Raw genomic sequence first — 26,996 nt, 5'->3', positions numbered from 1 at the left:
AGAAAGAGGGCAGGAAAAAAGATTCCTAATTATATTCTGTGGAGTTGGTGATTTTTCTGACTGTTTTGACACAGCTAATATGCTTTTCTGTGAATCCCCACCACACACACACACACAGACACACACACACACACACACAGACACACACACACACACACACACACACACACACACACACACACACACACACACACACCCTCCACCTTGCCAGGTTATCTGGGTCTAATAGGCAATATAAGAAGCTATTTACACTTCAAGGCGCTAATGCAACACTTTCCTCAATCTTATTACCCTCGCAGTGATTTTCTCACCTGTGTGTTGACAAGTAGAATTAGACAAAGTGTTTGGATAGCAACATTCCCAACATCAAGCTCCCCACCACCCAACCCCCCCCCCCCCACCCTCCAGTCTCCAGGCAAGTTAGCACCCTCACCTCTGTCGCTCCATTACATTGTGGACTTTCCTGCAGGAGGCTGCACGTCAGAGGACGTGATTCAGGAGACGTTAATCTGTCTGTCGTGTTCAGCGAGATTTTTCTGACAATCGCATCTTTGTAAATATACATTTTGAACAAGAATCGGTTCTTCACATGTAAGATGATGCAGCACAGTTACTTCACAGCGTCAACATCCAATGACACCTTCACTGGTATTATTGTATAATAACATATAATCATTTAGAGCAAAGAGCAGCGTGTGAGTGGATCTTTCATTTTTTGAGAAAATCAAAGCCACGAGTGGAGTTTTTCAGTTTTTATAGCGTAATACAGCCATTTCATAATGACATCATCAAGGCGTTTGCATTAGCACACTATATGATGTCACTCAAATGATAAATTAATGTTCGATCTATATGAGTTCCGGGTCATGGGTCAGGTTGCGTGTTACGTGTTAATCGGTCTATATCGGACTAACGGGTTTGAGAACTGGTGCGCAGAACAAACATCATTTCAGATTCATGCTTTTTTATCAGGGATTACAACACGATGTCGTCCTGTGATCGAGCTCGCTTGTAAGAATGATGCTCCTGATGCGCTTCTCCTTTTACATCAAGTCGATACAAAGTTCATCCAACGGTAACGTACACCCTGCTTCATCCTGCAGCTCTGAGGCGAAGCAGGAGCATCTATGGCAGATAGATAGTTTGAAAAAAATACTTAGAGAGCAATTCGGTTCAATTTATGTTTGATCAATATTCACAGTTCACCACGAAGAGGGGAGGGGGTCACTTTACATTGCCGACATTTAGTTGATCCATTTATCCAGAGTTTATCTTGAGTTAGACGCTTCCCCTTCATGTCAGGATGTGAGTATCAGCTGAAGCCCTGTTCACACACTGCAGACATTTTCAAAAACTCTGGTTTCTGTGTATCTGTGTGTACAATGATATCATCACAACTTACTTCACACATGCCCACAGCAACAATGGCGTTTACTCTATGTTCCGTTAGCACCGCCAGGTCTTATTACACGTTAGCAGTGAAATTTAGCATCATCAACACATTCACAGGCGTCTGTTCTGTCCAGTATGACTGACCAATCTGGTATTTCACTTTATCAACACCTACTGACCCGTCGAGCTCGTTGGAGCGTTTGTTGTCATTTTTGTGTTGTATGTGTGTGTGTGTGTGTGTGTGTGTGTGTGTGTGTGTGTGTGTGTGTGTGTGTGTGTGTGTGTGTGTCAGGGACCCTGCATGTCGTCCACCAAGGCACCAAACACATCAGTCCCACGATGGATTGGAGGAAATCTCACTCATTTCCATATTTCAAGTATTCGTTTCACACAGTTTTTATTGACGCGTGCTCTGAATGGACAGCTGTTGTCCTCAGACAGCGCGCAGCTTCTACTCATATTAAATCTGAAACATTCCTGTTACAGACCGATCTTTAATCAAATGACCAAACCAACCGCACAACCCAACCCCCGCTAAACTCTCCAGAACGACACACGCAGCTGGAAGTTGCGGTTTGAAGTCTCCGGGATGCAAATTGAAAATTAAGGTGCACTTCCTTAATCTGCTGTTCTAATCCAGCTCCAAACGGGAGGTAGAAAGAAAGAAGAAAGAAGAGACAAATCCGTAGGAAGGGTTATATTAATTATACACAAAAAGAGGAACTACAAAAGAGGGCCTGGTCTTTGAAGATACTGAGCGCTAAATGTCACCCACAGCTTTGAAGCTCTCGACTGCCTTTGTCTCTTACTTCTCCTCGACATGAAACACGGACAGACGCTGACAGCAACGGTGAGGGACGTTTCAACCAGGGGGCGACGAAGAGTCACATGACATCAGCAGGTTAAACCCAAATTATTGTTCCACCCAGATAAGAATATTTTCAATCTCTGATCCAAAACACAAAAATCTACAGAATCAGACTCACTGTTTATCTGCACGGATATGTGGATAACTCACGAGAGGACTAATGTTATCTGAGGACATCCAGAGATTTAAATATCTACAGAGGTCGCTGCGGATTTTAATAATTTAAAGTTGCTCTGGTTTTGGTCAATTTTCCCTCTCTGCCGTTTTGAAATGTTTCTGTTCCTGGTCCAGGGAGCTCAAGTGTTTGCACCAACTGTCAAACAAAGACGGACGCAGCGTCTCCACTTCCTCTTGAAAGAAAACATCTCGGATATGGACGCTGCCATTTTGCACTGGTGATGTCATTTGGAGGTCCCGCCCCTAAACAGTCTCAGCCGTCAATCATGATGTTTCACTGTTTTTGTAGCATCATGTAAATAATGACAACCCAACGTATCAGAGAATAATGAACACTTGAACATACATCAGTGTGAGATTTATCTTTTCAGGTTGGTCCATGTCCCATCCGCTCCCATCGAGGAGTCCGGTTGATGATGTATACTGCAGCCTGCCACCAGGGGGCGATTGAGGAGCTTTGCCTACACTTTTGTAGATGTCCATCTTTACATACAGTCTAATATACAGACAACAACAAGTCAGAGACAAGAACACGTTTCCGTTTTAGGCAGACACAGTGTTTGTGAGCTCCCCCTGGTGGTTCAACTTGAAAGTGGCACATATTCTAATCACTTGATGCACAGCTTTGCATGACAAATAAACTAAAACCTTCAATTGTCATGTCTGTGCAGAGCCGCAGGTCATCAGCACACACCCTTACATTGGTGCGGCAGCAGAAATCAGAGCTGGACATCTCTGAGAAACAACCGAGGGTAAATGAATATGATCAACATGCAGGTGAACTGACCCTTTAAATGTCTTGTGATTCTAATTTAGGTAAAGGATTAGATTACTGCCGAACATCCCTCCACCCACCAGAGACAATCCACAGGAGAACATGCAGAGCCTGAATAATCTGTTTAACTCTCTTTCTGCAGCAACAATACGGCAGCGGGGTGTTTACACAACAAGATATTTTGAGTTTATGGGACAGACGGAACCGTGCACGCTCGAAATCAAACTAAAAATCAGGCTGTGACAGATTTTGTAAACTATCAGCTCTATCTCAGCTCAGCTCTTAAAATATTGATCCCATTCTCCCACATCAAAGCAAGACTCCAGATTCATCTCAAACCGGCGGCTCCGTCCTCGCCTCACTCTACTTTCCAATGCAAGCAGAGCCACGCCGAGCCAAATCTTCGTTATGCATTCTGCTCCTTTCTATTCTCTCCCCTTATCCACCCTCGCTTTGCAGGGAGAAAGAAATCATGAGAAAAGGGAGCGGTGAGGAGGCTGAGAGGAGAGAGGCAGACCGAGAGGGAGGTGGGGGGGCACTTGAGTGCAGTTGTAATCAAGGCCTGTGCGCTCAAGAGGGGCCAATCAATCCAGCTGTCTGCCTCTACATCTCATCAGGCATCTTGAAGATGGCTAAAAATGAGTCGCCGAGGTCCAGGCGGCCTCCGCGGGCCGCTGAGAGAGGGCGAGCGAGCAACAGGCGGCGGCGGGTTTTTCTGTAATAACTGCAGCAGAGGACACGACCGCTCTGAAAGTCTGAGCTGCGGTCAAAGAGCAAAGAAAACAACTCGCCTCCTGCCCAGAGGAACGAGTTTACTGCTGCCGACGAGGAGAATGTGTTGTTGAGCAGTGAGCTGCTTTCACACCTGCGCTGAAGTCCGGGGCAGCTACCTGAAATTTTTCCGGAGGGGCTGTACGTGAGAACGCAAATGTCAGAGCGAACGAGTGGGCGTGTTGACGTTTGTAATACGTGACGGACAGAAATATGAAAAAGAAAGCAGGAAAAGCTGTACACGAGACATTCAAGAGCTTTGGGTCATAATGTTGGTGTCAACTTGTAGAAAGAAATCTCCTGCTGCTTCATCAGCAAACTTTCTACAGTTCATACCTGAAAACAGTTTTCGTGATGTTTAGTAAAAAGAAAAGAAATCAAATCATTTCAATAAAGTCACCATGATAACGGGATTTTATCTTTGAGAGGAAAAGAGGAAGCCATCATGACATCTGTATCACAGCTGCTCTGCCACATAAGAACATCATCGAAGCACTGATCTTTGAATTAAACTCAACCTCCGCACAAACTGTAAAATGGTTGTGCGGTGAAAAAGTGGACGTCGAAATAAAAAAATCTCCATAGTGCCTCCGTGTCTTTTAATATTTCAGTAACTGCAATTTCATGATATCACAGGTACCATATGTCAGGGAGCTTAAAAACAGTTGGACGAAAAAGTGATAATTAGGAGCAGTCATCAAACAGACATGTCATTAAATCCAAGGATATTAAGAAAATTCTAGGAGATAATTTCACTCCCGTCTATTGCACTTTAAAAAATGTATATTAAATTATTCAACCTTAGTACTAACAAGTTTCTGGGAGGTCCAGGTCTGTTCTTCCCCTCAGCTGGCATTACAGAGTTGGGAGGATATAAATTACAGGTAATGCCGTGAGATTTAAATGAGATTATTAATAAAATATGAAGCCAAGAGACACCTTGACACTGTCCCGTCATTTTGAATGTAAAAGATAGGGTTATAATGGATCTGATCCATTTAAATGAAAAAGCTGTGTGTGTGTGTGTGTGTGTGTGTGTGTATGTGTGTATGTGTGTGTGTGTGTGTGTCTCAGAGCGGCAACTGATCTCCTGAACAGCAGCTACACAAACACCACGAGTGACAAATCATCATTAGAGAGTGAGAGAGCTGCAGCAGAGTTCAGCGATCCCACATCTCGTGTGCAGAAATGCCGCAGCACAACCCACGGAAGTCCCCGCCCTCCGCCGAGGCTCTGTGGCTGCGGGATGATGCAAAAGTGATGCAAGCACGAAGCCAGATCTGCTACAAGGTGGCCATCTGGGAGAGGTCTGCCAACCCCGCAGCGAATGTGAGGAGCAGAGGCCAACGCACAGAGATGCTGCCAGCTGCAGGAGTGTGAGAGCGGCGCAGGCGGTGCCAACCGTCCAGTGCCAGCGCCGGGGAAATCAGGCCGGCTGGTTGGCTGCTTGGCTGAGTGCTTGGCTCAGGGATCACGTTGCACCGCTGTGCAAACTCGAGCTCAGCACAACACCTGTGTCCCCCACACCCCCACCCCTCCCTCCCCAGCTCGCTCTCTTCCATCCTCTGCTTTGGACTCACAGATGCTCGCAAAGCTCCAGAGGACAGCGTTCAGCTCCTCGCTCTCTGTGAAGTCAGACCAAAATAACCACAGGTGACTCAGTCGGGAGGGGGGGGGGGCAATGTGCAATTCACCAAACGCCTCCAGCTCTGCTATGACGACAGGTGAAGAGATAAAAACGCTGCATGGTGTCACAGCAAATTGCATCACTAAACACCAGCACACGCCCCCTCATCCCTGCGACTCCCTCGCTCACTCTTCTCTTCGGCAGCAGGTGAGAGAAACTTCTCCGATCGATTAGCCTTCAGCGTGCGATGAAAACTGATTAGCAGGTGAACTGAAATGAAGTTAACTCGAATGGATTCGCCTGCTCCTGAAGGGCACAGGGAGATCGCTGGATGGATCTCCACGTCAGAGCGGTTTCCAATGCAATCACTCCGGCAATCAACGGGAACAATTAAAGGAGTTCCACGCGGCGACGGCCACGACACAAAATCAGTCAGCGGTGTTACTAATGACAACGTGTGCGGACAGCTTGTCAAAAATGACCGTAACACATTTCTACTGGAAGAAACGATTCATATCTGAGCGGACAAGAAATGATCATCTGGCTGGAGAGTCACTGCATTTCACTGCGCACCAGATGAAAAATGCAGTTATGTGTTTTTATAGTCAGCTGTCAGTTTATTTATAAGATGAGTAGAACGGTTCCCTGGAGAGAGAGCTGATGTCAAGACAGCACGACGGAGGTGAAACCTTCCAGACATGGAATTTACACGAGGACATTAACGGCGATGATGAAGATGTTGAGAGACAGTGTGAGGGAAACACTCTGCCGCTCTAAACTGGTCATAATCACAGGATATGACATGTGGCAGCGCAGCACGACACAAACCTGCACGTGCACGACACCACGCAACACATAGCTGCACAAACATTTGAGAAACACATGAGAGAGGGGGACTCAACCCCAGTCTGGGGTCCGAGGGCCTGCACATCAATAACGGGGCAAAGTGAGGTAGATGAAACACATTACTTTGACCTAAAGAGCTCAGTAATTCCATTTGGCATTTTGACAAGTGTTTAGCTGCAGTGAAGGTCAGTCCTGTCAGCATACGAGATCTATGCTAATCCACTCGGACGGAAGAAAACGACGAGGGGAGGGAAAGAAAAGCCTCGGACGCAACCGATGCCTGAAGTAACTTAAACCCTCCGTGCACGGATCAGACGTCCGACATCGCAAACGCAGCCACTGGACGTCTCTCTGAACGTCCACTTCGTTATTCCACCATGAGATTATCTTTGTTTGTCTTCTGGTGAATTAAAAACCACTTTACGACCAAAACTAAATTCTAAAATCTTTGATTGAACTTTTTCCAGGAGGCTTTTCCGTTGATTGGCATGTGAATCAAACATTCCTGGCTCCCTCTCTCCGAGTGGACAATGTCTTCTTGAACGTATTAAACTGATAGCGACCTCTCTGTGAGGAAATTATTTACACGTCAACACACAGTGACATCGACTCACTGAGCAAATGGCTATTGTCCGCTGAGAACAATGACGGGTTCGTTTAACTCGGGAGGAAAGAACAGCGACTGTCCTCGCGTCCATACACGCCACCAGAGAGGACGGCTCTCAGGCGTGTGTGAGCGACCGTGCTCACGCTGAGACGTGTGAGTAGCATTGAAGCAAAAACAAGAGCTAGTGGCATTAAATAAGAAGACATCGGATGAACAGACGGCACAGGGAAGCTATCTCAGCTGCTCTCCTGCTTTAAGTGCTAATTGACCCGCCCTCTCGCCTGACCCTGACCCGCGGCCTATTCACAGGGTCTCGTTCTCACGGCCGTGACGCACCGCTGGAAGTAGCCTCTGGGTCCCCCGTCCACCCTCGGCCGGACAAAGAGGGTCACCACCTCGCTGCCCACCATCTTGACACCCACCCCCACGCTTGACAATGCCCCCCCGACGGACCCGGAGTCCCTCACAATGGGCGCACGCACGTGACAGAAGTGGCAACGTGGCTTCTTAAAACGCAACAAGAGGTCTGGCTGCATTAATTGGACCTTTTGGCACCGGGGGGGGGGGGTCACAATCGATCCAGTGTGATAACAGATTTAAACCGGACTCCTGCGAGGCTGCACTCTGGTCTCATGTTTAATGTTCAATACAATTAAAATATTTAAACATGTGCTTGTACTTTACTGGTTGTAGCTTTAGCTCCATTTATTTATTTGGCCACTGTGGTCTTTTTGATTTGGAAACACTAAAACTGGTTCAGATAATAAGATGAAGAAAACTACACTGATTACATTCGCCCAGGAGGTTATGTTTTCATCAGCTTTTCTCTGATATTTAACAGGTTCACGCAAAAAAAAGCTACAAATCTGATTTCTGTGAAATTTAGTGGAGGGATGAGATCTGACCTGAATAGGAACCTGTTTGATTTTGGTGTTGATCCGGATCAGGGGGCAGATGTAAACGCAGCAGCTGAATCGCTGGTTTACGAACATCTGAACAGACCCAACGATGTCAAATATGATCTGCTCATTGTTTTCAGAGGTTCATTTCAAATTCTCAAAATTTTCATTCGGTACTTTTACAACTTCATTTTGTCCTTTTCAATTTTCTCTCGACTGATTTCCAGAACATTAGAATCGTGTGTAACTTCACTGCAGCACAGTTCACCGACACCACAGATGACAGAGTGACGACACGAAAGCGTCTGAATAATAATAATTCTTTGTTTGAACATTTCTCTGGCGCTCTGATGTCTCACTGATCTGTTCACGCAGATTAAATCAAATAAAAGTGAATTATTTTTAACGCCGCTGCCAGAAGCATTCCACCCAAACACACCAGTTTGTGACAGAAGAGATGGACGTCCAATCGCTGCTGAGCGGCAATAAATGATGATAAAAAGACGTCATTACAAAGGCTGTGTAAAGCTTAATGTTTCAGAAAAGCACTATAAACCACAGCCGGGGGGGATAATGTACGCTTTGGGATGGATTGATATTCTAGTTGAATATGACAAACGACACTTTAAAGATGGCCCGCCCACACCATTGCACTTTAGCTGAGGGGACGCCATATTTCATTTCGAGCGCGTTCTGTCAAATGTTTGCATTAATAACAATCGAGGCTCATCCGTGACCCGGCAGAGCCAGAGCCAGAGCGAGCGGGAGCGACGGGCGGGAAATGAGAACGCACCAATATCACTAAAAAACAGGAGAGAAGCAGTTGCATAATCAGCACATTGTGTGTGTGTGTGTGTGTGTGTGTGTGTGTGTGTGTGTGTGTGTGTTCAGGAGTTGCAATTATCAGGCAGGGATAAGATGTTTGGAGAAAAATGACAGTGAGCTACTCATGTAAGTTATTTTGACAGGGCCAATTTCCCAGTGCAGGTGATGCGGCGGTTTTCTGTGTGAGTGTGTGTGTGTGTGTGTGTGTGTGTGTGTTTGTGTTTGTGTGTGTGTGTGTGTGTGTTTCTGTCCAGGGAATATCAGGAGAACTTCTCTCTCACTGGACTGACGCTGACAGCTTGGCTAATGGCAAACATTCTTCGTCTCTTTATTTCCCACTTCATCAACACCCTTGCCTCATTACCATGAGTCACACTGTAGCATGGTGCGCACACACACACACGCACGCACGCACGCACACACACACACACACACACACACACACACACACACACACACACACACACACACACACACACACACACACACACACACACACACACACACACACATTACATCTTTTCATTTGACAGAACAAGCGGGACCATAGACTGCGTTCAGCCACGGATGATACGTCTCCACTTCCTTCCTTTGTACATAAATAGAGAAAATATTCCAAATACAGGCGCGGCCATTTTGGGCATTTGACGTCATTCGGAGCCAGAGTCTGCGCGCAGCGGTCGGGGGGATGGAGCCGCATTATTCCAGGTCCCACTGATACAAGCTCTCGACCAGTCTAGAGTCAGTTTCAGCCTGTTGTTATTTCATCAAATAACTAATTTAAACCAAACCAAATCGGAAACATGTACACTTGAACATCCATCCACTAACATGGAGGAGGCAGGGATTACGAGCTATACTGCAGTCAGCCATTAGAGGGCGACTTCACATGATCCCAGATGAAGTTAAAAAAAAAAGATGGCGGACAAAAATCTCAGACCATCTGACAAAGAGCAGGTTCACGTGCAGATCATCAGTGGATGTCACTTCTCCAGATGACCAGCGGGAGTGTGAGCAGAGCGACAGAGCGTCTATCCTTCATTTATCTGAACATGGTTTAGTTTTGTAGAGTCGGTAACGCAGCAGCACACCGAACAAACAGTGATGAGAAACACTGATAGTGTGTCCACATGCTCCTGCATCTCAGAACGGCGGCTCAAGTTTCTGAAACCACAATATTAAAGCATCATATTAAATCTTTCACAATCTTTTTGTTGCACCACCATAGTGAGATTGTTGCCCCCCCTGGATATAGAGATACTATACTTCTCTATTGATACCGAAGTGTTGCTTCCATGTGGTGTTTTCATTTGACCATGATAAGAACGGCACCGTTTTTTTATTGGATATGTTTCTCTGGAGGAAAACAATGAAATGAGATTAAACCAAACAAATTGAAGTTAAACAAGACGCTTGTGATGAACGTTGCTCAATCTGGGTTAACTACTAACAAACACCAAGTGTGATCTGCCACTGAAACAGAATCCTCTATGAAAGTTCTGCCGCGTAATTATTCCTGTTTTCTCTTCTCCAATCAGTGAATGTAACTTAAAATGAGATCAGACAGTTTGAGCACATTCGGTTGTGTCCTAGCGCAGAAAATGTGAGATGGATCCGGAACAAAGCTTGATGTTCAGGGCAGAATACAAGAGAATACACAGAACACGATGCAAATCAGCAACGTCGGCTGAATCTGGAGCATCGTCCGTCACAAGTCTGGATTAAAGCCACGGTTGGCTATGCGGGACATTAGCATATTAGCTAATTCGACTGCTGTGATAGTGGCAAGTTGTGCAATTTAAAAAAATAGGGCATCATTTTAACCAGTGCGGTAGGAAGCTAGGAAGCATGGAAGCAAGGAAGCAAGGCAGCAAGGCAGCAAGGCATGAATGGATTTTTACCAAACACGGTGGGAGTATTACTGGGGGGGGTTGGAGTCAAACAGCCTTTGGGACCGATACCAAACTAAACCAAACACAAAGGAATAGAGACGGTTGTCATGAAGTTCCAGCAAAGATATGGTTGAATTCGTGGAGACAAGAGAAAAAAAACACAGACTTTCTCTGAGGAGTCATGAGTTTTGAAAAATGTTCATCTGGGGCCTCAGGTGCAGCAGCACGCCGATGATAATGGCCCGACTTTTTCACTGTCAGTATAAAGACAACATTACTCAGCCAAGGAGAACCTACCAGCCACGTTGGCCACATCTGTGGTGCTGACGTTCTGAGCGTTCGGGCTCACTCTGAAGGTCACCGCGGGGCCCACCACCCTGTTAAACAAAAAGAAACACACAAACACAGTCAGAAGCTTCTCAAAAGCCGTCCTCAGAATCTGCTCTCCGAGGCAGCGAGGTGTTATTTTTCAGACCAGGGGAGAAAAGGAGTTGTGCTCATTAAAGCGCAGCCATACAAGGAGCCGGGGAAAGAAAAAAAAAAAACGAAGCTGTAACCTGTGGCGATCCTTTAGGCTTTTGCAATCCCCATCACCACAGTGAGATAACCTCTTGAATCTCAATGTAATGCACCCGCCGGCGTTTAAGCATGCTGGGAAATGAAGAGAAGGGGGTTGGGGATGAGAGGATTTTAGTCATTGACAAGACGACGGCTCTGGTACGTGATTCTCCGATGAGCGAATGCATTTCCAGCGTCCTGGCTTATGATACATTTACATTTTGATTCGACGTATGCTGATTGCGACGCACATTGTCCTCGTAGACGTAAATTGAGGGTGACAGAAACTGGGAAAGCGAGAAATGTAAAAAAGAAGAAGACAGAAAGGGGCCAGAGAGGTGTTTTGTTTCTCTAGGTGCTTTGGAAGGTGCTTCGCCCTCTGTGCATCCAACGTTCATGCCAATAAAGCAGCTTGAATTGAAATACTGAGGGAGGCACAGAGAGAAGCTGGGTGGTCAGAGGCAGAGCGGAGTCTCCCAATGTGATTAACCTTTTGTTTTTCCTGCTGTAATTCAGGCTAAAGGCCCAGCAGGAAGATATATCACCAGGTCCCCCTCCAGGACGCATTGTGAGCCGCTATAGGAAGTGGCTGCTACTGTAACACCACTATTATAAAATATGGTGACATCAGTAATGGAGCAGGTCCTATCCTAATGCTGCTGGCTGAGTTAAAAAAAACACACACACACATTCAGAAAAGTGGTTTTCAGGGTGATGGATTTAAATTGCTGCACTTTCATTGTGTGTTTTAGAGGCTGTGGGCTGTGCCTCTTCAGTTCCAGGAGAAAAAAACTGTCCCGTCAGTTGAAAATTAAATTAAAGTCATTGGAGCGAAAAGAATTAAAATAAATGCAGAAAATAAAAGCAAATGTTCCTTCTTCATCCTTTCTCTAGTATTATTACAACCTGCACTTTTAACCTTTGCACAGAATATTCAGTATAGATATATATGTTATATTGAACACAAAGGAAGTTACAGCACTTTTACAAGTCAAATGAAAATTATCAAACTATCCTGTAAAAGAAATACTACAAGCAATTCCCTGACAACAAACCCTCAGTTCATCCAGCAGGGGTCTGTGGTAATAATCAAAACCAAATCATGTTTTCAGAGAAATGTGGTTTTGGATTTAAATTGCAAACAGTCATGTCACTTAAAACAGAAATCAAAGTAATGGGGGCATGTACAAAATAAAACCAAATACTGTCTCTGAATACAGAACTACACGACATACAATAAACAGCATTTTACTCAATATTAGTAAAATATGAATTTTGCGCTGTTGCACAAAATGTATATTAGCTCCACCAAGAGGTGGTTTTCATCTGCATTTGTGTGTTTGCAGGATTACACAACAACTCCTCAACAACTGTCCATTAATTTGAGAGACATGACCTAATGAAGAACCTGTTACATAGATCTGAGGGGAAATCCAGGATTTCTGTCAAATCTGAGGTCAACTCAACTATTTCCTTGATTTCTATTCATGGGTCCTGATGAAAATCAGACATGTTAAGAGGACTGGTAATTATCAGTGTGTGCAGTTTTGGTGCAGATCCAAATTTAATCTGGATCTAGTGAACTTAACAGCGGTTTCACAAATTGGCTGTTGGGCTTTAGTGGCGGGATGAGTTCTACTGAAAGTTATTTGAGTTATGCAAGTTGTATATATATATATATATATATATATATATGTGGGAATATTGAACTTATATCAAATACACATTTACAATTGAAATAAAACAAATATATATTTAAAAGATCATTGTTCAACATTTCTCTTAATTAATCCAGAGGCACTGGCTCAAGTTAATGCAAAACCAAATTTCACAAAAACCCCTGCAACGTTTGGATAAACAGGTGTTGCTTGACATTCCCAGACATGCAGGTTAGGTGGGTTTTAATTGAGTTTCCTGGGCCCTGAGGTCAGTGAATGAAAGAAAACACAAACATTCACCAGGTTTTCATGCAGCAGTGATGTTACACTCTCACATTTAAAGGTGCAATAACAAACTAATCAGACTGGGTCAAATTAATGATACCCAGGGGGAATCTGGGTGAAGCTAAGTGCTTTAATAAAAAAACTGAAAATCAGAAAATCCTTTCCCATGTTTTATCCTATCCTGCTCCTATAATCCACATTATATCTATTTCGGAGTCTTATTTGAACATAAATTTAAGCAAGTGAAGACACTAAAACCACGTAACAGACCCATTCTGTGCGAGGAGCTCCACACAATGCATCAGCTCATTTTCCTGACCATTATTTCTCCTCTGAGGTAGAGGTAGCGTGCATTCGTCAAATCTATGAACCGATTCATCAGCAGGCGCAGGAACAGTCTCGGTGTGTGATGAAGAGGGAAAAATCACTCATGTTGAGTTGATCACATTTCCATCTGTCGGCCTCTGGCACCCGGGGCCGCGCCCGCACAAAGACGCCACATCAACTTTGAGCCTTGTCAATAACCACGTCACTCACTGAGGCAGAGACGCTCACAGGAGGTGAGTTTCTGAATCGAATATTTCTGAAATGTTAAGACTTACGTTAGAGTACAAGATATATTACTTTAACGATGAGATACATTATTAACCAAAGGATTCAGCTTAAAAACTTTATTATCCAATAAAACAACACTTCAGTTGTTTTCACTGAAGACCACATATTTTCAAAACTCAACGTCGAATAAAAACAGTTTAAAATTCATTGGGATCATTTTTTTTTTTTATCTGACGTTTGTGACCTTTAGCTGTGATAGTGGCAGTGATGTTTAATGTGCTAAACAGAAAGGATGTTTCCTACTATCTGAAGAAAGTGACAGCGACTGAGTTTACAGTCTGATCGACAACAGAAGTGAATGTTGTCATGTTTAAAGAGGTAAAACACACGTTCAGTCTCTGGTTGAAAGAATGACAACATATTTACAGACTGAAAATTCTCAATTTCTTCGCTATTGAAGGATGAAGCTAATTAATTATTTTATATTCACAATTCTTCAGAGGGAAAGTGGAGATAATACCCAGAAATCACAATGTTGGCAATGATTTATAAATCTGTCGAGTGTGGGAGTAGAGATCCTTTCTCTTTAGGAAACCAGAGAAACTGTAAGATAGAGAAACACATAAGAAAAGACTTTAAATCACCAAACTGTGCTCCAGCATCTAAATTCAAACCACTCAGTGGAGCTCATACCTCTGCTCATCGGTCCTCTTATATTCAATCAAGCCAAATAACACACGCTCATAGATATCAGTCCCTTCAATAGCCTTGAATCTTTTAATCAAGATCCATGAATTATTCTCTAGGAAATCAGAGGAAATGTTAAAAAACGTCCCCACTCTTAAAATAAAAATTAAAAATTCCAGACATTCTTCACGTCCTACATCCTACATGTCGTTTCTGCAAAAATCCTTCTGACGCACAAACCAACCAACCAACTAACCACCAACCAATAACAGACCACAAAACATCCAACCAATCTCTAACCATCTCATTAACCTGCTCACTAACCCCTAACCACCAACCAATAACCAGCAACTAACCACTAATGAACCACAAAACATCCAACCAATCTCTAAATATCCCACTTACCACCAACCAACCAACCAATAACCTGTTCACTTACCACCAACCAACCAATAACCTGTTTACTAACCACCAACCAACCAATAACCTGTTCACTTACCACCAACCAACCAATAACCTGTTCACTAACCACCAACCAACCAATAACCTGTTCACTTACCACCAACCAACCAATAACCTGTTCACTAACCACCAACCAACCAATAACCTGTTTACTAACCAGCCAATCACAAAACATCTTAATCTTGGAGGTATTTAAAACATGTGATACAAGTGGCACATTAAAAAGTGACAATAACAATTTCTAGGTAACCATTTGAACATTTCTTTACATGTTGTGAAGAGTCTTAATTGTGTTGACGAATTCACTCTGAATGAATCTGAATGTGTTCATCATGTCCTACAAAAGAAGAAGGACATTTTATAGATACATGATTTTTTTCAGCTCGTTTGTTTGTTGACTGTAAAAGCTGAGATCAGGAAACGGAGCGCTAAGTGTGAGATACTGTAAATGAAGTGGGATGAAAAAAACATTATATTCCCTAAGTGGAAGCATAAACGTCCCAGAGCCTCGATAATCACTTGATAATAAGTATTTTGAACCTCGTGTTTGTTTATAACTCAGGGATACAAATCCAATTTCCTGAAAATCAATGAAAGTCAATTGTTTTTACTGTAAACCTCCCTTTTAACTTTTTATTTAATCTTCTTTGAATTGTTTAAGGCAATTTTCACTGAGAAGCTTCCAAAGACTCAAATTGCTGCAGCAGCTGATTCAAGAGAATAAGAAATTTAAATTCTCATAATTGCAACGAAAGGATTAATAAATATGTAGAATAGTTTGGTTTTTTTGCCTTTTATCCTCCTCATCCTCACATGCAGCCAGTTTAAGCCCACTCTCTCCTCCTAGTGGCAGCTCTTTGATATGACCCTTCAGCTCAGACAGACATTACATCACCTCAACCCTCTCGTCTACACAGTGATGGTTACACAACAGCCACTATTATTTGGTGACCAGCTACAGTCGAAGTCTCGGTGAAGCCACCCACATCAACGCTCCCCTCCCGCCCGCCGCGTCGCCCGCGACCACCACCGGGCCGCTGAGAACATTTCCAAGGCCGTTCTGCTGAAAGCGCTCACCATCAGTATTATCTAATCAATATCGAATTGTTCCAAATGAAACGTAAGGGTGTGAGTCATTCTCCAGGTTTGTTTTGTGGTTCTGCCGCAGTGTGTAGGCTCATCTTTGTGATTCATACTCGATGTTGCCGGTGTGGAAGTTTTGCTGCAGGCTCACTGAACTGCCGCCGCTCTCCGGCTTCGGCCCCCCGAGAGGAAACTGCTAGAAAAGGGAAGGTTTGTTGTCTTTCCAGTGGCTGAGGTTGCACAGGTCACTAACTACTTTGTTCACAGGCGTTTTTGTTGTTGTAATATGCTAATCCGGTGCGGCTGTGGGAGGTGTAAGGTTGAGGGGCCTGCAGTGTTGCTGCCTGGCAAACGGATGAAGGGGAGTGCGAGCAGTGGCTGAGATGAAGGATAAATGTATGGTCAGGAAACACAGAGCGACACATATGCAGCTCTGTACAGTTAATACAACTTTATAAACCTGCAAGACCAGTTCATCAAAAACAAAGAAATATTTGACATATCCACCAGGAAAGTGTTTTTCTGCTTTTTTGCTGCCGTCAGACCAACAAACTTCTGCAATTATCTATAAGAGAAGTTTCTGACCATATGGGTTTTTAATACAGTGACTCAAATAAAGTTGTATGTACCATTTACCAAACCATAAAAATGAATAAAAAAAAGTCCAACATGAATATGAGTATTTCTGGAAACTATGCCGTGGTTATTCTAGTGTCACCTGATTTACCTCCAGCAATGAGGTAATGTTGACTGTATGGATGTTGAATTTCAAAGATACTTATATGGTTGTTTGTTCGATGATAATCGTGCAGGTTCATGACCCGGTGCGTGTGCACACAAGATCTATTCACTTTTTCAGTAAAGGTATAGTTCAGGCTGATTGTTTGATGCGATGCTTCCTCGCTGCTCACAACTCCACATTCACCATATCTGATAAAGACAGTGACTCCAGCTGAGGGAATCAGGAGGCCTCCAGCGAAAAGCTTAATCCTTTTTTTTGCCGCCATCAGACCAACAAAAATACAAACTATCCCGAGTATCATTCAAAAAGATATCAAGTAGGTCAAATAAGATTGTAGATACCATTTTCACTTCATTGTCTCACCCTAAATTGAAATAATTGCATAAATAAGGGATATAAGAAATTTTTAAAAGGTTTTAGGAGAAAAAATAAAAACCAGAGGCATGCTGGGTAAATCAGGAGTGTCGGCAGGCTCACAGTCAATTGAAAGCCTTTGTCTCTGGGCTTAAGGTGACTCCACAGTGGCGAGGAGCCGGGCGGCCTCGAAATATAAGCGTGGCGCCTCTGACAAATTGTCAAGGCGGCTCCCCCTGCTGGGCTTTCACTGCGCTCGCAACAAAAGAGACCCCCGGCTTTCTCCCGCTCTCTGTGCATCTCTCTCTCTCTCTCTCTGTCGCTTTCTCTGCCTCCAATCCATCACTCTCCCCCGTGTATAGCTCCCTCCCGTCATTCACAGAATGGAGGAACAAAGACAAAAGGTGCATTAGAACAGGAGAACAGTACGGGCCACCCAGGGACTCAATACAGCAGCAAGCAGCACGGCGAGGTGCCGCGAGAACAACGAGGCCGGGTGGCGGGGGCGGACAGTGTGTGTGTGTGTGTGTGAGAATCATACGACCCTTATAACAACTTAAAAGTTGTTTAATTTACTGCATTAAAAACCATTAGTGCACACACACACACACAAAGACATATCTTTAGGACACACACACACACACTGGGTCAGCATTAGCTCTGCTGGGGATGGGAGGGCTCCTGAAGAGAAATATTAATAAAAACAAAATGGACAGAAAAAAAAACAGAACGAGAACTCAGGACGAGAACGCAGGAGGAGAACGCAGGAGGAGAACGCAGGACGAGAACGCAGGAGGAGAACGCAGGCCATTCTAAAGACTGAGGAGAAATTATGAAGAAGAACAAAACTAAGAAACCGATTAAAGCAAAGACTGAGAGGACTAGATAGAGAAGGAGTGAAAGACTGATATAGAGAGAAAGAGAGGGGTGGGGGGGGGGGGGGGGTTCAGACAGAGTTCAGTCTTGTTAATAAGTGATTGCATTCAGGAGCGTCTCCAATTCAACACGTCAATAACGCAGACAAGCAGCTCTCGGTGCTTTCTTCACCCCCCCAGAGCAGGAAGACATGTCCACAGAATGAAAATGAAGGCGGCGTCCTTGGACTTCGACTGCGAGGGCATCTTCTTCTCTTCCTTCCTCCTCTTTGCCACAGGACGAATCTCTGCGTTTTGATCCCACCAGTTTGCCCTCTCTGTTCTGACATGCTGCAACCACGGATATCCACCGAGCTTCAGTAGGAGACGATCGCCCTTTGAGGAAATTGACGCCCACTCGAGCCCACAGGTGGAAAACGGTTGTTGTCGGGAGTTGTTAGTACAACGTGGACAATGAGTCACCCACAGACCTCTGACTCCTACTGTGTTTGTCGTCTGAGGATGAAGTCAATCGATGAAGTTACAGTGACGGACTACACATTTACACGCTCGGCCGGTTAGCTGAACTACACATCCAGAGGCTCTTTTACATTACAGGATACATTTCTGAAAAGGACATTATCGGTATTAAAATGCCTTTATTTTTAATGATGGGTCACGTTTGAGCTCTAACTCAACGACAACAAACAGCGTTAACAGCAGGAAGCAGCGAGCATAGTGTGTATGGATCAGAACTGACTGATTTAAAACCAAATAAATACATTTTTAAAAAGTGGATATACATACGAGAGCTCGGCAAAGTCAGTCATCTGGATTCTGGCCCGGCGAGCCAAGATCTCCATTAGGTGGAGGCCTTCATCTGTCTGGAGTCCACTGATGAGTCCAGTGACGGGGAGGGGGGTAGGAAGACGAGTGGAGGAAAGAAAGAAAATAAAAGAAGGGATGGGGAGAGACAGGGAGTAAAGAGGAAAAAAGAACGGGTTAATATTGTAAAATAAAAGATGCCAAAGTGTGCTTTGTATTATTATATCATTAGTTCCAAAATGGCATCAGCAGTGCAAACAGACTATATATGGCAAAATCTGAAATTCAAATCGCACAGCCTACGTTCTTCTATCTTAGCAGGATCTGAGTCGACCTTTGCAACTGGACTTCACGCCAAACAGGTGTCGGTGAGGAAGACGTGCCGAGTGTGTGCATGAGTGACAACAGAGAATATTTGAGAGCTGGAACGGTTGGTGATTAACAGCCTTGCAAAGACAGACAGGAGCAGGATGTACAGGAAGTCACATGACAAAATGTTACCAACCAAAGCAGCAGCTGTTGTAAGGCTTTATATCTCCGTATATATACATATAATAGTATATTTGATTGTCTCTGCATAAAAGTTCCTGACATCCTGTGATTTTTCCACAGTTTGAGTCACAGACAGAGCAGAGCAGCTGCTTCAGATCCGACACAGGTGATCGCTCTGCCTGCAGATCCCTGAGCGCTGATCGACGTCACAGAGCTTTTACACTAGCTCTGCAGCGTACAGTGTGTGATCCCTCTCAGATACTACAGCCTGTAACAGTGGAGGGTTTTTTTTCTCCTCCTCAAATTAAGAGCATACAAGAGGTGATAAAAAAAAAACTGTCCAGCGTAAAGCAGCCGAGTTAGACTGTCACTTCTCAGATTTGAATACCTGGTGCCTCTGCAAAGCGTCAAACAACAAGAGCAGCTGAAATAACTTCTGTGGCGCCACCATGAGGTTGGCACTTGTACTTCTAGTTGAACGTCTGAACAGCACTCGGGTTGTCATTGTGTTTGGTGCAGATGTTCGTGGGCTCAGATGATGAATCTCTCAGACTTTGAAGATTGTACTGAAGAGTGCAGAATGTAGTGACATCTAGTGGTGAAATTGCTTGGTGCAGCTGAACACCCCCTCACCTCACCCTCCCCCTGCAAACATGACAGAGAACCTGTGGTGGCTTCAGTTGTCATAGAAAATCAAAAGGTTTAGTTTGTGCAGTTTGGGCTACTGTAAAAAAAAACATGTCTGCCTCCGTAGAGAGGAGCCGCCTCTAAAATATAAAGTAATTAAGTATAAAGGGCCCATTCTAGGATAAGGAAAACAACAATTCGTACAATTTATTGTGGCTGGGACGACTGCGAAAACTACATTAAAAGCTGTAGACACTGAGACGACTCTATTTAAAAAAAAACAGGCATCGCATAAGAGGTTCTTCTGCTACGAGGCCAACGAAGAGTCTTTTTCTTCCCGGTTACAAAGTCTGGAAGCGGCTTTTGTCTCACGTTGTGGTTGATGTTGCACTTGGCTGTCTCGACGAGAGATCTGACACAATGCGAACTGTCAAGGACAACTTTGGTGTTCTTCTGAAGTTCAGACATCTCACGGAAAATGTCAAGAGGCACTTTGAAGAGTCACTGTGAAAGGGTTAGAGAGGAATCCGCCGAGTTCACTGGAGACCGACGTCTGCAGTGCAAAAGTGACAGCGGACATCTTACACCTTCCACTTCACCTACGATCAGAGACACGCAGCCTCTGAGCCCGTTTCATGAAGTTACAGGAGTCGTGGCTCGATGTATTGGCATCTGCTACTTCCTGTCAAAGGGTAGCTTCTGCTGACTGATGATTACTCCAAGCTTAAGCAAATGATAAACCTGAGAAGAGTTATTACAGAAATCACTGTTTTATTTTGTAAATACTTCTGTTATACTCATTTTAAAGAGCTTTCCCTACTCTCGTAGAAACTGTCTTAAAGCTTCAGAAAACTGTTCTCAGTCTGCTTCTTTTCTTTGAATAAACATTTGGACAGAAACAGAATTTGTGTAATTTTTTTTCTCTGTACACCAGCCCAATGGATTTTAAATGAAGCCATATGGTTTGAATAGTACAGATTTAAAATCGAAAAAAGGACCTGCACCTTCCATTCTACGAAAGTTCATAGAACGTAATCCAGCTGACTACGAAACACCACTTAAAACACTAGGAGGGTGCACATACGGTGCCAATGCTAGTGCCCCATCTCGCCATGTCAAAGCAGTGTTTCCAAAACTAAATAAAAAAAGTGTTTCACTTCTCATGACAACAGGATCTCTACCTTGGTGTTTTGCAGTTCTATCGCCCATAAAGTTTTTACTGTCCACACTGACACTTTCACCTCAAACCTTCGCAGAACTAATCAATACTTCCTCTGGGCCATTTCTATGTCAGATTATTTGTACTCACTCTGTGTCTGTGATAACGTAACCGAAGACATCATCGTCAGCCTTCTTCCTGCTGACGTCCAGCTGAAGTTCTGGAACATGCATCGTCTTCTTGTGCGGCTCGTACACAAGCGCAGCAGGAGGGGGCGGCACCTCCTTGATCCAGCCCTGCACCTCCGACACCTCCTCAACAGATTGAGTGGCGTCCTTCTTCTGCACCGCTACTCCAACCTGGCTGGTCCGACTCTGGACGTTCTCCGACCCCACCGGTTGGCCTCTGGGTGTCTCCATGGCAACGTCATTCCAGTTTCTTGCTGACGGGGAGGCGTTGAGGGACGTTTTGTCCAAGTAGGCGAGAAGTTTGGTAAGCAGGCCTCCACTCTCAGCCTGAGAAACAAGTCAAAGAAATGAGCACAGGGTCGTACAGGGTCAGCCAACAAAAACTGTATATGACACAAGAAAACTAATCTGCACGTTATAATTTCAATCTATTATCATAATTAAGTATGGAGCTTGATTTACATTCACCTTTGTACAGTAGCGGACCTGCAGGTTGTGGGGCTCATTTCCTGTCTCAAACAGAATCTTAACTGCTCTTCCTCAACAATTTAAAGTACAGTAGTAGTAGTTTCTTCCTACTGAGTGATGAAGGCTTACCGTGTCCTCTTCAGCATCCGTGTGGCGCTCTGTTGGCACAAAGACATAAATTCATTCATTGTGTGTCAGAGAGAATAAGGAGAGGAATGAAATGTTCTAATCAAACAGCCTCAACTGATTTGTGAAAGAAGTAGTTTGGTTTTTCACATGTTCTTCTACTAAATGCTGCTAAAACATCAGAATTCGTACAACAACTATATACTTCCAAGTTCCTAGATAAACCAGGGCACAATTCTGCTATGAGTTAGGGACATTGAACCATAGTTTAAACATTTTGAGTTGGAGTGGTCTCAGTGGACACTGAACCAGTAACACTGGCTGTGTTTGTTCAGAGCTGAACAAGACACCTATTTATTGTCACATAGATTTTTATGTTAAACCCAAGAGACAAGCTATTTGAACACTGCTTTTTTGTTTAATCCAACCTTCACAATTATACATGTACTATGGACTTGCTTTCCAGCTTTTGCTCAATAAAATAACAAAATAATTCACCATAAAATTACCTTGAAGCTCTGCCGGCACTACAGGAGTGCTCCCCTGAGGTTTCAGCGTCGGAGCATTCGCCAACAGCTTCTCCTCTTCCTCATCTCTGGCAGCTGCCTCCTCCTCTTTTTCTTCTTCCTCATCACTCCTCAGCTCTCCCTCCAGGTCTCTTGGTCCAGTTCTAGCCGGAGTCAGGCCCCTGTTTACACCTTTGTCCTTGTCCACCACCTGCAGAGCATCAGCTATCAGGCTGGACAGCTGATCCAGGTCATGCGGCGACAGGTTGTCCACGTCCACATGCTGCCTCCCAACGTTCTTCAAAACTTTCTCAATGAATCTCTCTGGAGGAAACACAGAGGTAAAATCATCAAGTCAGACAGAGACAAGAAAAACAACAGCAGCAATGGTTGTGTGACAACAAAGCTTCAGCTCGTTGTTTCTGCTTCACTTCCACAAAACGTTTTGGGTATTGTTAAAAGTTTTAGTTCACAAGATTTTATTGCTGCTGTCAGATAAGGTTCAAGTTAAAATAAAAGGTGCAATGCATCACGATGTTTGGTGTGAAACTGTATTGGGACTTTGTGAACATTTAAATGGTCATTATTTCTTTAGGGTTTTTAGTATTGACAACCACTCAAAGCTCTTTACAGTACAATATGGATATCCACCCATTCACACACACACAAGCACTATCTCTGTCACACATCATTCAAACACTGCCAGCACAGCCGTCAGGGGCATTGTGGGGTTCAGTATCTTGTCCAAGGACACTTCGGCAATGAGGAGAGATGGGGATCGAACCACCAACCTTCTGGTCAGAGGACAACTTGCTCATTGTGTTTCTTCTGGTTATTTTCTGAACACTGATGCACAAAGATGACATCTTCATTTGCTGCTTTGAGGAGTTAAAAGTTCTCTGTTGATTAGTTTCCCTTCACAGACGTGTCAGTGTAAGAATCAGTGAACAAGACGTGAACTGTGGGAGATGAGTCACTGCAGGAATGAACGAGAGGGGGAGAAGCAGAGACTATGTTTCTGTTCACAGGAAGTGAAACTATTCTACAGTCACTGGCAGCGGGTGAAATGGCGCAGCAAGAAAATCAACTGGACGGAGAAAGATTCTCTTGTTCGATCTGTCTGGATCTACTGAAGGATCCAGTGACTATTGGCTGTGGACACAGCTACTGTATGAGCTGTATTAAAACCCACTGGGACAATGAGGATGAGAGAGGAATCTACAGCTGTCCTCAGTGTAGAGAGACCTTCGCACTGAGGCCTGTCCTGGTGAAAAGCACCATGTTAGCTGATTTAGTGGAGGAGCTGAAGAAGACTGGACTCCAAGCTGCTCCTGCTGATCACTGCTATGCTGGACCTGAAGATGTGGCCTGTGACGTCTGCACTGGGAGAAAACTCAAAGCTCTCAAGTCCTGTTTGGTTTGTTTGGCCTCTTATTGTGAAAAACACCTCCAGCCTCATTTTCAGTCACCTCCATTTAAGAAGCACAAGCTGGTGGAGCCCTCCGAGAAGCTCCAGGAGAACATCTGCTCTCGTCACGATGAGGTGAAGAAGATGTTCTGCCGCACTGATCAGCAGTGTATCTGTTATCTCTGCTCTGTGGATGAACATAAAGACCACGACACAGTCACAGCTGCAGCAGAAATGACTGAGAGGCAGAGAGAGCTCGGGCCGAGGAGACAAACGATCCAGCAGAGACTCCAGGACAGAGAGAAAGATGTGAAGCTGCTTCAACAGGAGGAGGAGGCCGTCAACCGCTCTGCTGATAAAGCAGTGGAGGACAGTGAGAAGATCTTCACTGAGCTGATCCGTCTGCTGGAGAAAAGAAGCTCTGATGTGAAGCAGCAGATCAGATCCCAGCAGGAAACTGAAGTGAGGCGAGTCAAAGAGCTTCAGGAGAAACTGGAGCAGGAGATCACTGAGCTGAAGAGGAGAGACGATGAACTGAAGCAGCTCTCACACACAGAGGATCACATCCAGTTTCTACTCAACTACCCCCCCTCACTGTCACTCAGTGAATCTACACACTCATCCAGCATCAGGATCCGTCCTCTGAGGAACTTTGAGGACGTGACAGCAGCTGTGTCACAGGTCAGAGGTCGACTACAGGACATTCTGAGTGAGACAGAGACAAAGATTTTACAGATTGTGTCTCAAGTGGATGTTTTACTGCCACAACCAGAGCCCAAGACCAGAGCTGACTTCTTCAAATATCCACAGGAAATCACACTGGATCCAAACACAGCACACAAACGTCTGTTATTATCTGAGGGAAACAGAAAAGTGACATTAATGAGTAAAGAACAGTTTTATTCTCATCATCCAGACAGATTCACTTATTGGCTTCAGGTCCTGAGTAGAGAGAGTCTGACTGGACGTTGTTACTGGGAGGTGAAGAGAAGAGGAGGAGTTACTGTAGCAGTCACATACAAGAATATCAACAGAGCAGGGAGGTCAGATGAATGTCTATTTGGATTCAATGATAAATCTTGGTCGTTAGATTGTTATGGAAACATTTATATCTTTTATCACAACAACATCCAGACTCTAGTGTCAGGTCCTCCGTCCTCCAGAGTAGGAGTGTACCTGGATCACAGTGCAGGTGTTCTGTCCTTCTACAGCGTCTCTGACACCATGACTCTCCTCCACAGAGTCCAGACCACATTCACTCAGCCTCTCTATGCTGGAGTTCTGGTTTATTCTGGATCCTCAGCTGAGTTGTGTAAACTCAAATAGTCTGGAGTCATTAAAAGCAGTGATTTAGATTCTGTGTTTAAATCTTAACTTCTTTTGTCTCCATGTTTGTTGCTCAAAGTTCGTCGTGGTGACGTTTCTGCTCCGCACAGAGATCAGCTGTCAATCAAACACTGGCCCTCCTTCATCCCAGATGTTCAGTCTCACTTTGTAAAGACAGAATCTATAATGACACTGACATGAATGTGTTTGAAAGAACTAATGTTGCTGTTGTTTTCTGAATCAATGTAGAAATAAGCTTCTGGGATGTTTTAGAACCTGTATTGATCCTGATCATAATCAATGAGCTGATTATTTGTTCTTTTCTTTTCCTCCTGTGAGATGGAGGTGAAACAAACTGACTGTGTGGATGAAGTGAATGTTTCCATGAGATCAAGAGTCATTGAACCGACTCTACTGATGAAACGTGTGAACAAACTGAAGGTTTGAATAAAGAATAACGTTGTTTCATATATTTTTCTCTTCTCTTTATTTCGGAGCGTGGTCTTTCAGTTTCAGATCGAGACTTATTGATTTCACAACAAATGTCATAATGCTCTCTTTAAGACCCAGCACTTGTACTCAAACGTTCCCCGTTTGTGCTCGGATTTGCTCTTCTCCTCATGCTGCTTCTTCAATCATCATTCAAAGCTCTAAATCCAAAAGGTTCTTACTTAATAAATCATTTAAATATTATTGATCACTGTTTAGAAAATTCAGGCATTTTGTTGGTTCAAGGGGGCGGAGCCAGGATTTAAATTTTAATGGCGGTTTCATCACGTGAACGGTTCGATGTTTTGAACAATGCATAGTTCCAGATGAGGAGGGGCTCTGCTGAGGACCAATCTAGTCCTTCAGTGTTTTAACTAAGAACAAGTTCAATGGAACTAAAGTTAAAGGAACAAAGTCATCAACAACCCAAACGTGTCAACATGTATTATACAACCAACATCGAATCAAAGTTGTGATCTAGTCTTCATCGTAAAGTGCTGCTCCTCTTACCGGACTGTGAAGAAGCTTGATAAGCCTCCATCTTCTTCATACTTTGAAACACAGTCAGCTCTGTTCTCTCCGTTTATTTCCTCACTCTCTTCCCTTCACATCACAACTTGGAGATGAACCAACATGTGGTGATGTGCCAGAGCCGACAGGAGCTCAGAGTTCCACTTCTAACACAGAGCAACTCAGACGGTCATTGTCACTGAGAGGTGAAATGATGCAGAGAGAATTCCACTTAAACATGTTCAAACTATTTTCCAAGGAATGAATGGCTCTAGATAAATATACAAATCCAGCCTCTGTAGGAGGCTCTTCTCTCACATGACAGTTTGTCTCTGTTTTCAAATGTCACTAAAACTAAAGGAACAAAGTCGTCAACAAACCCAAAGTAGTTGAACCAAGTCTTTTTTGTAAAGTGCTGCTTCTCTTACTGGAATGTGGAAAAGCCTGATAAACCTCCGTCTTCGTACACACCCAGTTCTACTGTGTCCATATATTTCCTCACTGCAGCTGATGAGTTGGGTTCTGGGTTTGTTGGTGGGTTTGTTGGTTGGGCTGTAAGTTGGGTTGTGGTTTGTTGGTCTGTTGTTTGGTTTGGTCAGTTGGTTGGGTTGTGGATTGTTTTTTGGTTAGTTGTTGGGTTGTTGGTTGATTTGTGGTCTGTGACTTGTCAGTCTGTTGGGTTGCTAGGTTATGGGTTGGGTTGAGGTATTCTGGTTGGTTTGTGAGTTGGGCGTTATCGTACCCTGATAGTATTACTGTAAAGGTTGTTCATGATTACATTTCTGTCACCTGTAGAGTTTTTATACTTTTACTCTCCCATTAGTAGGTTTTCATGTATTTGTACTTGTGTTTTTCATGTGTGAAGCACTTTGTAAGTTTGTTTTTATTCCACTTAAAAACTTTATTGACTCTCTGGAGACTTTGAAACGTGAATAATATTCCAACCTGTGCTGTT

General features: G+C 44.0%; 2 protein-coding genes across 2 annotated transcripts in view; one reads left to right on the top strand and one right to left on the bottom strand.

The window, feature by feature from the left end:
* Positions 1 to 26,996, bottom strand: part of LOC109643271 (receptor-type tyrosine-protein phosphatase N2-like) — a 117,807-nt gene that overhangs the window by 68,750 nt on the left and 22,061 nt on the right. Inside the window, exons 7-11 of the mRNA XM_069511541.1 lie at positions 22,312 to 22,632; positions 21,806 to 21,834; positions 21,171 to 21,535; positions 18,725 to 18,811; positions 10,977 to 11,056 (exon numbers count right to left, since the gene is read on the bottom strand). Coding sequence (XP_069367642.1) covers positions 10,977 to 11,056; positions 18,725 to 18,811; positions 21,171 to 21,535; positions 21,806 to 21,834; positions 22,312 to 22,632 — 882 coding nt within the window. The remainder of the gene's footprint in view (positions 1 to 10,976; positions 11,057 to 18,724; positions 18,812 to 21,170; positions 21,536 to 21,805; positions 21,835 to 22,311; positions 22,633 to 26,996) is intronic.
* LOC138405120 (tripartite motif-containing protein 16-like) lies at positions 23,338 to 25,512 on the top strand. Its single transcript, XM_069511571.1, has one exon. The coding sequence runs from the start codon at positions 23,375 to 23,377 to the stop codon at positions 25,040 to 25,042; it is 1,668 nt and encodes a 555-aa protein (XP_069367672.1). The 5' UTR covers positions 23,338 to 23,374; the 3' UTR covers positions 25,043 to 25,512.

This window comes from Paralichthys olivaceus, chromosome 16, assembly GCF_024713975.1.
Source record: "Paralichthys olivaceus isolate ysfri-2021 chromosome 16, ASM2471397v2, whole genome shotgun sequence".
Lineage (NCBI taxonomy): Eukaryota > Metazoa > Chordata > Actinopteri > Pleuronectiformes > Paralichthyidae > Paralichthys > Paralichthys olivaceus.
The sequence above is the reverse complement of the archived record's forward strand: the minus strand, read 5'-3'. Positions and strand labels throughout refer to the sequence as shown.

Excerpts from the sequence above, each read along its gene's own strand:
- LOC138405120 (XM_069511571.1), top strand. The coding sequence starts at position 23,375 with ATGGCGCAGCAAGAAAATCAACTGGACGGAGAAAGATTCTCTTGTTCG.